Source organism: Mobula birostris, chromosome 13 (assembly GCF_030028105.1).
Source record: "Mobula birostris isolate sMobBir1 chromosome 13, sMobBir1.hap1, whole genome shotgun sequence".
Classification (NCBI taxonomy): Eukaryota; Metazoa; Chordata; class Chondrichthyes; order Myliobatiformes; family Myliobatidae; genus Mobula; species Mobula birostris.
In genome coordinates, this window is record NC_092382.1 from 21856807 (window position 1) to 21872344 (window position 15538).

At 48.7% G+C, this 15538-nt stretch overlaps 2 protein-coding genes across 2 annotated transcripts in view; both read right to left on the reverse strand.

Annotated features, from left to right (window-relative positions):
- LOC140208536 (uncharacterized) overlaps positions 1-15538 on the reverse strand; it is a 541825-nt gene that overhangs the window by 185884 nt on the left and 340403 nt on the right. The gene's annotated exons all lie outside the window — the stretch shown is intronic.
- LOC140207492 (NACHT, LRR and PYD domains-containing protein 3-like) lies at positions 121-12373 on the reverse strand. The gene is made up of 8 exons (XM_072276016.1): positions 12277-12373; positions 10891-11057; positions 9953-10124; positions 9789-9854; positions 1263-3000; positions 718-804; positions 395-562; positions 121-248 (listed from the first exon to the last, which is right to left on the reverse strand). The coding sequence occupies exons 1-8, from the start codon at positions 12335-12337 to the stop codon at positions 161-163; spliced, it is 2547 nt and encodes an 848-aa protein (XP_072132117.1). The 5' UTR covers positions 12338-12373; the 3' UTR covers positions 121-160.

The window sequence follows — 15538 nt, forward strand, 5'->3', positions numbered from 1 at the left end:
AGGTGGAAATACGTCACCACGGGAGAACAGCGAACGACGCACAGCGCGAGCGCGAGCGTGAAGCTAGTTCCGTTAAAAACGGTTGGGAATTAAACCTGGCGCGTGGAATCGGCCAAAATGTCGGCATCCCGCGGGCGGGGATGTTCACACATTCAGATGTTCACACGGTCACTCTCAGTCCAGGTTTGACTCCCTGCAGAGATCTCAGTTCCTTCTCCCCGGTCTCACTGAACCTATTGTACCACAGCCTGAAACAGATGGGAGAATAAAGATGAAATAAACAGATTACACAACAGTGTCAGTAACAGGGGACAACACTCACAGACAAATATCACCAGAAAACCCGCGGATCCGCTGATATTTTATCACATTGAACATTAACACAAACACTCACCAGATCCGCTCCAGACTCGGGAGGGTCAATATGAGGCGGCGGAGAGCGGGGACAGTTCGGTCTGTCAGCGAGTTTAATCCCAGGTCCAGCCCCGTCAGAGATGGGTTTGTACTGAGAGCGGAGACGAGATCCTCGGCAACAGAATCTGTGAGACCGACACTTTCCAGCCTGGAGATGAGAGAGAGTGAGGGTGAAGGACACAGAGAGACAGGAGATGGTACAAATCCCCAGTGTTTATCAGTAACACAATTACTGATCACATTAATGTTCAGTGTCAGACACCCAGTGACTGTAAACATAATCTCCCACAGTCTGGTACTTACACCAGTTTCTGTATTTTACACTCCGGGTTCCTCAGAGCCGCAGACACCAGTTTCACTCCTGAATCTCCCAGTTTATTACCACTCAGTCTAAACACAAACAGACAAATTGATGAACAAAGTGATTCAAACCGTGGGTCTGAGGGAATTTCTCTCACTCGGATATTTCAGGAAACATTAAACCCTTCAGTAAATCACTGATCGGAGTTCCCATCACCGCCAATGTCCCTCACTGTCCAGCTCCAGGGTATTCACCGAATGTCGGTAATTTAGTCTGTCGGTGTGACCCTGTAAACTCCACATATTCTGTCCCATTCCTCGATGGTTAGAAACGTGTTCCTGACGTGAGAGGGTCGGAAGGGGCAGGGATAAGAGAGATCCCACAGGAGAAGGGTAACAGCTAAGAGAAATCCCACAGGAGGTAAGGGGATGGCGTTTGTCACAACTCTTCTCAATCTGATTTATCACAGATTTACCCAAATCCCTTTACATCGAAACAACACAATGGAACAGTTTCACAGTTCAGAGTGAGAGATAAATCAAGTTACCTCAACTCCCGGCACTTGTGCAGCCCGGGTCCCAGCCGCTGGATTCCCTCACAGTGAATGTGACAGTACTCCAGGTCGAGACGTTTTATTCTATCACAGAGTCCGATGACATGAGACAGGACCGCGCAGTCAATCGGGGTCAGTGTCATTCCACTGAATGAAAGTGTTTCCACAGATCCCAGTGTGGCCTGAGCCAGTCCACGATTCTGAGACTCAAACAGGTAGTGCAATGTGTTCAGGAGACTCCTTTTACCAGATTCACTCCATGTGTTTCCACTCTGGCGTTTAACCTCCTCCTTCACCCAGTCAATCACCCGGCAGGTTGTTTGATGAGGAAATGGACCCAGAAACTCCTCCAGGCCCCGAGCTGTCATTGGGTTGGAGAGACCAGCAACGAAACGGAGAAATACCTCAAATCGCCCATCTGTCGTGCTGTGGGCTTCAGTGAGGAATTTCAGGATATTCTCGGGATGTAGAGTCAGGAATTGTGCGATAGCAGCTACAAACTCTTGGATGGTGAGGTGTGGGAATGTGTACACCACGCTCCGGGCAGAATCCTCTCTCTCCAAAAGCTCCATCAGGAACCCGGACAGGAACTGGGAAGGCTGCAGATTGTAGTTGATCAAATCTCCATCTGTGAACACAATCTTCTTCTGGGACACCCCTCTGAAGGCCATCTGACCAACCCTGAGAAACACATCACGGGGGTTCTCAATCTCACGGCCGTGGTTTTTCAGGAAGTTGTAAATATAGTAGGAATACAGTTGGGTGATGGTCTTGGGAACTCGCTGCGGGTCGCTGACTCTTTGTGTGAAAAAGGGGCCCAGTGCCAGAGCGAGGATCCAGCAGTAGGAGGGGTTGTAGCTCATGGTGTACAGAATCTTGTTCTCCTCCACGTGTTTGAAAACAGCTGCTGCCACCGTCTGATCTTCAAAATGCCTGATGAAATACTCCTTCTGTTCCTTGCCAACAAATCCCAGGATTTCAGCACAGACACTGATCTCTGCCATTTTCAATAAATGTAACGCAGTGGGACGGGTGGTGACCAGCACTGAACACCCTGGGAGCAGCTTGTGCTGGATTAAACTGTACAAAATGTCAGACACCTTGCACTTGAATTCAGGATCTGTGCATGTGGACCGAGGTTCTGTGTTTCTCTGACTGTCAGCAAAATCAATTTTGTCATTGAATTCATCCAAACCATCAAATATAAACAGCAATCCCTCTGGGTTCTTCCAGACCTCTCTGAGTAAATTCCCAAAGTAAGGATACTGATCCAGAATCAGTTCCCTCAGGTTTATTTGACAAGTGATGGTGTTTAAATCCCGGAATTTGAAACTGAAGACAAACTGGAATTGTTGGTATATTTTCCCTGTGGCCCAGTCATGGACAATCTTTTGTACCATTGTTGTTTTCCCGATTCCCGGGACTCCGGCCACTGCTGCCGAACGCCCACATTTGGAATTACTCCGGGAAAAGCTGCTCTGGAACAGCTGATCAGTGCGGATTTTTTCCAGCTCTCCGCGGAGATGTTCCTCTCTCCACTCCTCGTGGTCTCTGCCTCTTGCCAGCAGCTCATGTTCCACCAGTCTCCGATCTCGGACAGTAGAAATGACCGTGAGCTCAGCGTATCGATCAACCAGCTGGAAAACCTTCACCTTCTCCCTCATCAGGATCGTGTTCACTCTCAGGGTTTCAGTTTGTGCCCGCAGAGTCTCCTTGTGTTTCTGTTGAACATCTTCCATGGGAACAGACAGTGAACAAACTGTTAGATGCCTCAACTCAGAACTCAGTATTTAAATACACAAGAGTTAGCTCAAAGCTATTGCATTAATTGGATTAATCAATGGATGCTCGTACAGTAAAGTAAATTCCATTAACAGACCCTAGACTGGACGGAGGCCTGGTCTAGATAAACACCAGATCATCACATTTTCACAATTAACTGTGCTGTGAAGGTGAGTATTTCCCGGGTAGTTCACTGTCCCCCAAATGTCCCATACTGGACAACCTCCCACTACTGTCACAGCTGTCATTTATTCCTGTGGAAGAAACTTTTACTCCCCAGTGTTGATGTGGCGTATGGAGATGGAGAAAAAGGTAGTGGGCATTCTGTCAAAGGAACAGGTCGGGCAATCACAGGTCCCTCTCCCCTCTCACCATTACTTATTCAAAATACAAAGTGGTAGCTATGCTGATCAGCACCTGCACTGTGGGTGGGTGGTTGGGGTGTGTGGGATCATAAAGTGTGTTCGAATCCTGTCGTGGGTGTTTGGACCCTGTCTGGACCCTGCCAGGAGTGTGTGGGATCCGACAGAGTCTCAGGACCCTGTCAGGGGTGTGTGGGGTCTCACAGTGTGTCAGGACCCTGTCAGGGTCGTGTGGGGTTTCACTGTCTGTCAGGACCTTGTCACGGGTGTGTGGGGTCTCACAGTGTTTTAGAACCTTGTCAGAGGTGTGTGGGGTCTCACAGTGTGTCAGAACCCTGCCTGGACTGTGTGGGGTGTCACAGTGTGTCAGGGCCCTGCCAGGGACGTGTGGGTCACAATGTTTTAGGACCCTTATAGGGGTGTGCGGGGTATCACTGTATGTCAGGACGCTGTCAAGAGTGTGTGGTGTCTCACAGTGTGTATGGACCCTGTCAGGGACTTGTGGGGTCTCACAGTGTGTCAGGGCTCTGTCATGGATATGTGGGGTCTCACAGTGTGTCAGGACTCTGTTAGATGTGTGCAGGGTCTCAGAGTGTGTCAGGAACATATCAGGGACATGTGGGGTCTCACAGTGCGTCAGGACCCTGTCAGGACTGTGTGTGGTCTCATGGTGTGTCAGGACCCTGTCAGGGATGTCTGTGGTCTCAGTGTTTCAGGACACTGTCTGGGGATATTTAGGACGCTGACAGTGGCACTTGGTGTCTCACAGTGTGTCCGAACACTGCCAGGAGTGTGTGGGGTCTCACAGTGTGTGAGGACCTTGTCAGTTGTGTGTGGGTCCGGACAGTATGTCAGGAACCGGTCAGGTGTGTATGGGTTCTCACAGTGTGTCAAGACCCTGTCAGACATGTGTGGGGTGTCACAGTGTGTCAGGAACCTGCCAGGGATGTATAGGGTGTCACAGTATGTCAGGACCCTGTCAGGGGTGCGTGGGGTCTCACAGTGTGTCAGGACCCTGTCAGGGACGTGTGCGGACTCACAGTGTGTAAGGACACTGTCAGGTACTTGTGGGGTTTCGCAGTGTGTCAGGACGCTGTCAGGGGTGTGTGGGGTGTCTCATTGTGTCAGGAACCTGTCAGGGACGTGTGGGGTCTCATGGTGTTTCAGGAACCCGTCAGGGGTGTGTGGGGTCTCACGATGTGTCGGGACCCTGTCAGGGACGTCTGTGGTCTCACAGCGTTTCAGGACACCATCCCAGCTGATTTAGGACACTGAGAGTGGTGTGTTGTGCCTCACAGTGTGTCCGGACCCCGTCAGGGGTGTGTGGTGTCTCACAGTGTGTCAGGACCCTGTCAGGGGTGTGTGGTATCTCACAGTGCGTCAGCACCCTGCCAAGGTTGTGTGGGGTTTCACATTGTGTCAGGACACTGTCAGGGACGTGTGTGGTCTCACACTGTGTCAGGTCCCTGTCAGGGGTGTGTAAGGTCTCACAGTGTGTCCGGACCCTGTCAGAGGTGTGTGGTGTCACGCAGTGTGTCAGGACGCTGTCAGGGGTGTGTGGGATCTGATGGTGTTTCTGGACCCTGTCAGGGGTGTGTGGGGTCTCATGCTGTGTCAGGACCCTGTCAGGAGTGTGTGGGGTCTCATGGTCTGTCAGGACACTGTCAGGGATGTCTGTGGTCTCACAGTGTTTCAGGACACTGTCTGGGGTGATTTAGGACACTAACAGTGGCGTTTGGTGTCTCACAGTCTGTCAGGACCCTATCAGGGGTGTGTGGGGTCTCACAGTGTGTCAGGACCCTGTCAGGGGTGTGTGGGGTCTCACAGTCCGTCAGGACCCTGTCAGGGGTGTGTGTAGTCTCACAGTGTGTCAGGACCTTGTCATGGGTGTGTGAGGTTTCACAGTGTGACAGGTACATGCTAGGTACTTGTGGGGTTTCACGGTGTGTCAGGACGCTGTCAGGGGTGATTTAGGACACAGAGTGGTGTGTGGGGTCTCACAGTGTGTCAGGGTATGTGTGGTCTCACAGTTTGTCAGCACACTGCCAAGGTTTTCTGGGGTTTCACAGTGTCAGGACCCTGTCAGGGACATGTGGTGTCTCACAGTGTGTCAGGAACCTGTCAGGGGTGTGTGGTGTCTCACAGTGTGTCAAGACCCTGTCAGGGGTGTGTGGGGTCTCACAGTCTGTCAGGACCCTGTCAGGGGTGTGTGGGGTCTCACAGTCTGTCAGGAACCTGTCAGGGGTGTGTCGGGTCTCACAGTGTGTCAGGACACTATCAGGGGTGTGTGGGGTCTCACAGTCTGTCAGGAACCTGTGAGGCGTGTGTGGGGTCTCACAGTGTGTCAGGACACTATCATGGACGTCTGGGGTATCACAGTGCTTCAGGACACTGCAAGGTGTGTGTGCTTTCTCACAGTCTGTCAGAAACCTGTCAAGGGCTTGCGAGGTCTCACAGTGTGTCAGCACCCTGTCAGGGACGGTTGGGGTCTCACAGTGTCTCAGGACCCTGTCCGGTTGTGTGCGGTCTCACAGTGTGTCAGGATCCTGTCAGAGGTGTGTGGTATCTCACAATGTGTCAGGACCCTGTCAGGGTTGTGTAAGGTCTCATTGTCATACTGTCATACTTCTGGGGTTTCACATTGTGTCAGGAACCTGTCAGGGGTGTGCGGGTTATCACAGTATGTCAGGACGCCCAAAAGAGTGTGTGGTGTCTCACAGTGCGTAAGGACCTTGTCAGGGACTTGTGAGGTTTCACATTGGGTTCTCACAGTGTGTCAAGACCTTGTCAGACATGTGTGGGGTGTCACAGTGTGTCAGGACCTTGTCAGGGGTGTGTGGGTTCTCACAGTGTATAAGGACACTGTGAGGGGTGTGTGGGTTCTGACAGTGTGTCAGGGCACTGTCAGGGGTGTGTGGTGTCTCACGCTGTGTCAGCACCCTGTCAGGAGTGTGTCGGGTCTCACAGAGTTTCAGTCCCCTAACAGGGGTGTGTTGGGTCTCACAGTATGCCAGGACCGTGTCAGACGTGTGCAGGGTCTCACAGTGTGTCAGGAACCTGTCAATAGCGTGTGGTGTCTCACAGCGTGTCAGTACCGTGTCAGGCGTGTGTGGGGTATCACAGTGTGTCAGGACCCTGCCAGGAGTGTGTGGGGTCTCACAGTGTGTCAGGACCCTGTCAGGTGTGTGTGGTGTCTCACAGTCTGTCAGGAACCTGCCAGGGGTGTGCGAGGTATCACAGTGTGTCAGGACCCTGGCAAGGGTGTGCGGGGTCTCACAGTGTGTTTGGACACTGTCAGGGACGTGTGGGGTCTCACGGTCTGTCAGGACCCTGTCATGGATGTGTGGGGTCTCACAGTGTGTCAGGACCCTGTCAGGGGTGTGTGCGGTCTCACAGTGTCTCAGGACCCTGTCAGGGGTGTTTGGTGTCTCACAGAGTGTCAGGACACTTTCAGGTACATCATGGGTCTCACAGTGTGTCAGGACCCTGTCAGGGGTGTGTGGGGTCTCACCGTGTGTCAGGACCCTATCAAGGATATGTAATATCTCACAGTGTGTCAGGACCCTGTCAGGTGTGTGTGGTGTGTCAGGGCCCAATCAGGTGTGTGTGGGTTCTCACAGTGTATCAGGACACTGTCAGTGGTGTGTGGGTTCTGACAGTGTGTCAGCAACCTGTCAAGTGTGTGGGGGGTCTCACAGTCTGTCAGGAACCTGTCAGGAGTGTGTGGGGTCTCACAATGTGTCAGGACCCTGCCAGGTGTGTGTCGGGTGTCACACTGTGTCAGGACCCTGTCAGGGATGTCTGTGGTCTCACAGTGTTTCAGGACACTGTCAGGGGTGATTTAGGACACTGAGAGTGGTGTGTGGTGTCTCACAGTGTGTCAGGACCCTGTCAGGGGAGTGTGGGGTCTCACAGTGTGTCAGCACCCTGTCAAAGTTGTGCAGGGTCTCACAGTGTGTCAGGACCCTGACAGGGGTGTGTGTGGTCTCACAGTGTGCCAGGCCCCTTTCATGGATGTGTGTCATCTCACAGTGTGTCCGGGACCTGTCAGGGGTGTTTGGGGACTCTCAATCTGTCAGGATGCTGTCAGCAGTGTGTGGGGTTACACCGTCTGTCAGGACCCTGTCAGGGACGTGTTGGGGGTGTCACAGTGTGTTAGGACCCTGTCAGGAGTGGATGGCGTCTCACAGTGTGTCAGGACATTGTTAGGGTCTTGTAGGGTCTCACATTGTGTCATCACCCTGTCAGGGGTGTGCGGGGTCTCACAGTATGTCACGACTCTGACAGGGGTGTGTGGGGCCTCAAAGTGTGTCAGGACCCTGTCAGGGACGTCTGGGGTCTCACAGTGTTTTAGGACCCTGTCAGGAGTGTTTGGGGTCTCCATTCAATGTATTTGGCTGTGATTGGGAGCGTAGGAAAACATTGATTGTGTACATATTTACTTTAGAGAGTGTGAGAATGGGAGAAATGATGTTCTTCAATAATCAGGGAGTGTATCTGTTTGATATTCAGAAATGGTTGTGGGAAATTCACTGTCATGTCTGTTCCCTCGGCAAACAACATGAGGATTAGTGAAGGACAAGCTTGTGGCGATTTACCAAACCCATGGTGCAGGGAAACTGGGGGTTTTCATTGACCGGATGTGGACTGGAACATCATTAACAGAGGTGACAAAGACGTGAGTAGTTTGTAAACTTCCTGATTTGTCTATCTCTGGTCTCAGATTTAAATTATTGTCTTTGGGATTTGTTCTTGTAAATGAAAGAGACTGAACCAAGATTCTGGCTGAAATTCCTTATATTTCTGTTAAGAGGTTCGAATAATCAGTGAAACATGGGCTGATGCAATGTTAATAAGTTTTGTGATATTTGTCTTTCTTACGCTCTCTCCTCTATCCAACTCAGTCTGCGATGATGAAGCCTCACAATCTCTGAGCCCATGCACTGTCCCGGGCTCCATTCTCACTGACATGATGGGTTTATGGATGTAGTGAGCTTCCCATCCAGACCATCACAATTTAACTAATTACAATATTATTTATAGATGTTTTCAGTCCTTTGCACCTTCCTTGTCACGATCCCACAACTCTCGGTTTCCCTGTCCTAATTCCCATCTCTCACCCTTCCACAGTGTCCATCACACAACGCCGGTAGACAGGAATTTCAGCTTCTGTGGACTGAGCTGAGGAATATGTCCCCCAATCTCACCCTCTCTAACACTGTAGCAGTGTTTGTACTGGGGAGTGCAGATGTGAACACAGCGGTGTTCATATGCTGCTCTGTGGTTGAACAGACCGGTTGGGATGTTACCTGCTTTTCTAACTAAAGTGATGCTATTATTACTATTCTGTGACTGGAACTTCAGTGGACGCCCAACTCTAAGAAAAGATAATCTGCAGGAACTGGGGGAGTTTAGAAAATGGTTAAGGATGAGGCTGTTCAGGAGGGGGCAGTGACTGGCAAGAGAAGGTTTTGACTTTTTCGTGTGTTTTTTTTCATTCTCCGGATCACCCCCTTCTCCACCCAGACTCCGGTGGGGATCTGTAGTTGCAGGTGCCAGAGCGGTGTGACAACTCTAGTCAAACTCGCCAGCTCTCTGCCTCTTTCCTCAAAATGTTCTTTGAAATCTCTCCCTCTAGGAAACATGTTTCCCTGTGTCTCACTGTGTTCTCTGTCACAGTCCCAACATTTACCTGGTCAGATTTTTGTGGCTCAACAATTTAACCGCCCGACGTAAAGTACCACCGTTGGTGGAAACAGAGGTCAGGTTTCAACATTATGAACTCTGCTTCAGCCACATCTGGGCCATTGCGTACCGTTCCAATTTCCCCACTACCGGAGGGATGTTGAGGCTTTAGAGAGGGAGCACAAGAGATTCACCAGGATGCTGTCTGGTTCAGAGGGCATGTGCTATCACGAGAGGCTGGAGAAAATTAGATTGTTTTCTCTGGACCATCAGAGGCCGAGGGAGCTCTGACACAGGTTGACAACATTATGAGAGGCTTAGATAGAGTAGACAGAGAGAATAGGTTTCCTGGGGTTCAAATGTCTATTACTAGAGGGCCTGCAGTGAAGGTGAGAGGGGGTTGGATTATGGGAGATGTGAGAGATAGTTTTTTTTTTAAATCAGAGAGTCGTGGATGCCTGGAATGCACTGCCTGGTACGGTGGTAGAGGCAAATTGTTAGAGACTTCTGAGAGACGTTTGGATAGACACATGGATGTAAGGAAGATGGACGCATATGGACATGGTGTAGGAAGCAGAGATTAGAGCTTGGGTGTGTCTGATTTACTTCTTAGCTGTTTCGGCACAATATGATAGGCCTAATGGCTTATCTCAGTGTTATACTCTGCAATGTTCAATGCACGGTCACTTACCTTTCAGCTCACTGAGAAACTCTAGTAAAAGTTGAGCGGGAATTGGTCGATGGGAGGGATCACAACCTGATGAATTTAAACAAATTGAGGAAATCATTTTTGTAAATTTGTAAAGTGTGCTGTGTTGTGATCCAAATTTAAATTAATTGCTGATATTATCTCACCATATATCTGTATTTCCTTCAGTATTTTGTCCAAATTTGGGACACAGTTCTGCATTTTCACAAAGGTTTCCCACATCACCCTCCGGGCGCGGGAGCCCTTCTCCATCACCAGGCTCAGGAGGAGTTTAGAACTGTCCGCCCGCTCTCCCTTATCAGCGAGATCAGAGATTTTCTGTGAAGAGTAACGGTGAACATATTGGGGACTGACAGATTCACACAGAGAATGAGAAGTAAATAATGTGCTCTGTAACGGGATCACACTGAGCAGTCAAAATCCATAAATAATTCCTCACTGGATTAGATGGTGTAAACAGAAATCAGAAAATAATGATCACTGATGAAGAAGTTAGGAAGATTTTTATAACAGAGTGAACAGTCTCAGAGAAGTTGCAGAGAAGATGTTGTGATTCATTTCCTCAGTCGGCCAGTGTCCAACATGACAGCGGATTACCGGCTGACACCTGACGCCTTTCCTTTGCCTTTTCTGGTGGAGGTTTATTCAGTGATTACACATTACAACATGGCAGTATTCCCCGATCCACACTGTTTGCAGTTACAGATTGTAACACAATCATCTCCACCCAGAACAGAACACACTCCAGCTCCTGTGGCATCCATGACTGATGCCCCAATTCTCACTGACATCGTACCGTCACGCTGTACAGTCTTCCCAGAATGAAAGTTCCTACCATATTTCCACTTAAACTCCTTTACTGCTACCTCATACAATTGTTACCGGCTCCCCTCGCTCTGAACATTGAGCCGCCACTGGAGTGTTTACACCTTTTTTTAATCATTCCTTCAAATTCACAGTTTTAAGAATTATATATATTCATTTCTGATTTATTTTTATGCTTTATTATCCGCTGAGTCAGAGTTCCGACACCCATCAGTCCTGTGACGTGTGAACATTCAAACCCATTCTCCCTCCCACTCACCCGATGTTCCTCTCCGCTGAACTGATTCTTGGCCGTTAACGCCAGGCTCACTCCGTGCACCCCTCCTTCCATCGCCTGCTCCAGCCTGTCCCGGTAGAAATCCGTCAACTGCAGCAGCTGGAAATCGTCCCAGCTTGCCAGGAGCTCGGTGATCACTGAGCTCGGACCTGTGAAGGAAAATGGCGAAAATTAAAGAATTTACCGACCCCATATTGGGCAGCAACTTTCTCTCTGGAACCTAAAGATCACCAAATAATAAAGGCAGCCGTTAGTCTTGCGAGACCATGGATCTGCGCCCGGAAAGTCTTCACACTCCAGGGCGCAGGTCTGGGCAAATTTGTATGGAAGACAGCAGTTGCCCATGCTGCAAGTCTCCCCTCTCCACGACACTGATGTTGTCCAAGGGAAGGGCATTAGGACCCATACAGCTTGGCAGCAGTGTCATCGCAGAGCAATGTGTGATTAGGTGTCTTGCTCAAGGACACAACACATTCCCTCGGCTGGGGCTCGAACTCACGACATTCAGATCGCTAGTCGAATGCCTTAACCACTTGGCCATGTGCCCACAAGATCACCAAATACAGTCCGAATATATATACATTGGTTGGGTGGGGGGGGGGGGAGAGGAAAGGGCTTGGGCCGGGGGGGGTGCGTGTTGGGGGGCACCGGGGGTGTAGAAGGGGGTATAGTTCCATCTGTGGAAGGCTGCTGTTTCGTGTCCCCGAGAATATACCTCCGTGTTTGGAAAGGACTCTGCCTATTGCTGGGAATATACAGTAGTAACCCATCACCATCACTCTCCTGGTACTGCCCATCACCACTGCTTTGCCCTGGGTTACTTTCTGCAATTCCGGTCAACCCCTTCCTCAGAAAATCTCTGGGATATCTCACAAATTTCTGGAGGTACTCAGCATGCCAGGCAGCATCTACGGTGGAGAATAAACAATGAACGTTTCGGGCCAAGGCCCTTCATCAGACTGGAAATGAAGGGGCAGAAATTCTGGATATTGTCAGATTACTTTCTATTCCTTGTGGTCCTGGTTTGAAACGTTAACTGTTTATTCCTCTCGATGGATGCTGCCTGACCTGCTGAGTCAGCCAAAATTTTGTGTGTCTTTGTGCTGCTCGAAACTTCCAGCATCTGCAAAATTCCTGTGCTCTGGAACACCTCACTGTTTTAATGTGTATCTCAATCTTCTGGAGGAGCAGGAGCAGACGGTAATTGTACCCCTTCCACGTGTGACTGTGTTTCCCCCAGAGATGGTAACTCTCTCTCTCATCTCTCTGCTCAGTTTTCACAAATATTTTGTGACTTGCCGATATTGAATTAAATCCAGACACGTAGTCAAGGCAATATTTATAAATTAAAATAATTCGCCAACATACCCGTGTCCTTTCCCGATGTTGACGTCACTGGAACTCCTCCACTGCTCATTCCGTTATCCATTTTGAGGACAGTTCTGGTCAGATTTTTCTGCTTTGTAACAAACAAGATTAACAGAATATTCAGCTATTATTTGAGGTGTAAATGAAAGCACTTTAACTGAGTCGTTCTCTTCCAAACATCTTGACATGGCCTGACCTACCCGCGGCCAGCTACCCACAGCCACACAATGCCCATTTCCACTCTCTCCATGGATTGTACACTGGGCCAGGATTCTCCAGGGTATCTGCTCGCTATATTGTAGGCAATTCTGTTTTAGGAACCAATCCTGTGTCTTGGACCGGGAGTGATGTGTCCATGGAATGGTTAGACAGGCTGAGCAGACTGCTTTGGTCCTCCTACCACTGGTGGTGCTATGGTGAGTAATGGACAAATGGGACATCTATTCCTCTCGTCACTGAATTATACAGATTTCTCAGTCACACCTGATTCTCACCGTCTCATTTCAGTTTAACATCGCCTGACGTTGACGCTTCTGGCAATATGCGGTTTGAGTCTATATAGAAACCCTCTGACATCCTGAACAACGCAGAATCACCCATAACTTCGCGACATTTTGTCCTGAAGCACTATAGTTTCTCCAGCAGGACCTTAAGAACATAATTAACGCCTGAACTCCGGTCAAGATTTCTTTGAGCATTCAGATGGCCATTATCAGAGTTACATGACACTTGTTAAACACAATGTAGATCCGCCATGCATCCAAAAGAGCGAGCTGACAAAAACGCTTTTAAAATAAATAAACAAAATACTAGAATTATTCAACAAAACAGACAGCCTGTTAATATTCCAGGTGGAAAACCCTGTATCAGAGCTGAGCCTGTGTGTGGGAGCCACGTATCTGTTCTCTATCTGCATTGTATTCTGCGTTGTGTATTTATGATGCTTTTTATGGTAACTTGTCGCATCAGTGGCGACGTGGTAAACGCGAAGGGATCAGTTACATATTTATGCTTTGTTCGGCGCAGTATTCAGCCGGGGGGCGTATCTTCTGCAATCATCGGCTCGTTTACGCTGAGGTTACACTTGTGTACTTGTACGCGTCTTTGCTTCAAGGTTGTACGTTTGCCGATCGCTAATAAAGGATCGAGTACATACCTTTGACTTTTGAAACAACCTTTATTGGAGCCGAGGGCGCATCATACAAGTATATCAAGTCCGTGGGGATCGCAGGCAATGACAACTTGGTTTGGTTAGAATTGGCCGCTACAGATGTTCCTCAGTTTGCTAATCATTTTAAATACTATCTGTTTATATGACACATTTCTTTTATATAGTTCTTTATTTTAACAGCGAAAAAGTTATCAAATTGGATGCCCTTCTCCTTGGATTTGCACGCCCAAAATCGCGGCAGTTCTGCGGACGAAAACGCCTTGTTAATGAGAGAGATCAAGGAGATTGGCCAGACTGATATAATCTGACAGGAAGGCGACAGTAACTCAAATAACCATGCGCCCAACAGCGGGGTGCAGAAGGGCGTCACTGAACGCCGAACATTGATTTTGGACGGCGTAGAGCAGCAGGAGACCCCGAACACTCTCAGTGCCCACACCATTAGGTGCAAGTTGTACAAAGTAAAATGCCCACTGAGAGCAGACTTCCATATTTACTTAAACTGCCGGCGAATTTTATTGCTGGGATTTTTATTTTATCACTGACAGATATACACCGTCTTTGCCAATGAAAAAAAAATACACAGAATAAAAAAAAGAGACACGAATCCGTTAATCCACAATATTGAACTGGTAGAAACACGAGAAATACTATCGTAATAAAACACCATAACATTTCCCCGTATAGTCTCTGTACTTACCTGTTGCTAGGCTCCTGATTCAGTTTCCTGCAAATCTGAGCATCTGAGTTTTATATCCCTACCAGTAAGTGAACACACACTGAGCAAAGTTCAGTTGATAACTCGCTCATAAACCTGAACTTCAGCCTATTCAGCTTGTAACGCCGCACCCTGTTCCACAACGCTTGTGTTAAACCACAGACAGACTCATTATGCTTGAACGCGTCTTTCTAACAAGTGGTCCGAGCCGGATTTAATACTTAAGTGCAAGCGGTGCAAAGATTACGTTTCTCTCGAATATTTGAACTGTTTCGGAGAGGAAGAAAACCCGCATCCTGGTCCGCTCCACTGGTGCCGTCGCTTTGATTTATTGTTCACCTTAGCACCAGTTTATTGTCAGATGATAAACCTCAGCGACAGCTCAGGGCAAAGATCGCCCTGGTTTTATTGCACAGAGACAGGGAAAGGAAGGGCGCTCTGAACTCTGATGGAATATTATGTATTTGGAATAATGTTCTCTTCTGAACAGGACGCATTCCCTTTCTCCAGATTTTACTGTGCCCCCTCTGCCTGGAGCTGACTTCAAGGTCACCCTGTTTATAAAGAGCCATTTTTAACAGTTGTCTGCAGTTGGACCATTACAGTAACTGAGCAACTGTGCCGAAATAAGCATCTCCCAGAGATAACAAATGGCCAAAGTCGACAGCGATATAAGGACACCCTTCCCCTTCAGTTTATTGCTCACTGACTGGAAACAGGTTACCATGTCACAGCAGCAATCGTATGAAATTATGATCATTTCCCGCCGGCGAATTTACCTGGCAAACCATTTACTTCACAGATACATCAACCAGCATCGCATTTATTTACAAATACTTCTACCGTTCCTCCTCAGAGAACGATGGGGAAAAAAAACATTAAATTCACTGCGTTTCTTATCTCTCAGTGTGCTCTGCTGGTATGTTGAATTAGTAACCGGACATTCACCCCCTCAGTCCTGTTCCGCCATTCACAACAGGACTGGGATCTCAGTGGCACATCCCTGCGACCGCCTGGAATAATTCACTGCCTTGTCATTCTCGAATCTGTGCGCTGCGGAATTAAACATATTGGGAAAAAAAAACTCTGCGTGTCGTTTCCCTTGAAAACTGTTCCACCTCATCTATCTTCACCTGCTTCAGCTTCCCCGGGAACAGCAACTGATAGTATGTATACGGTAGAAAAGTTAGAAATACTTCCGTAACGAATAGGGTTATTAGAGCACCATAACACAGCCCAGTACAGTTCCTGTTCTTACCTGGTGCTGGACTCCCGAGTCTGTTCTCAGTGAATCCGAGCATCTGAATGTTATGTCCCTAACAGTAAGTGATCACACCCTGAGCAATGATCAGTTGATAACTCGCTCATAAACC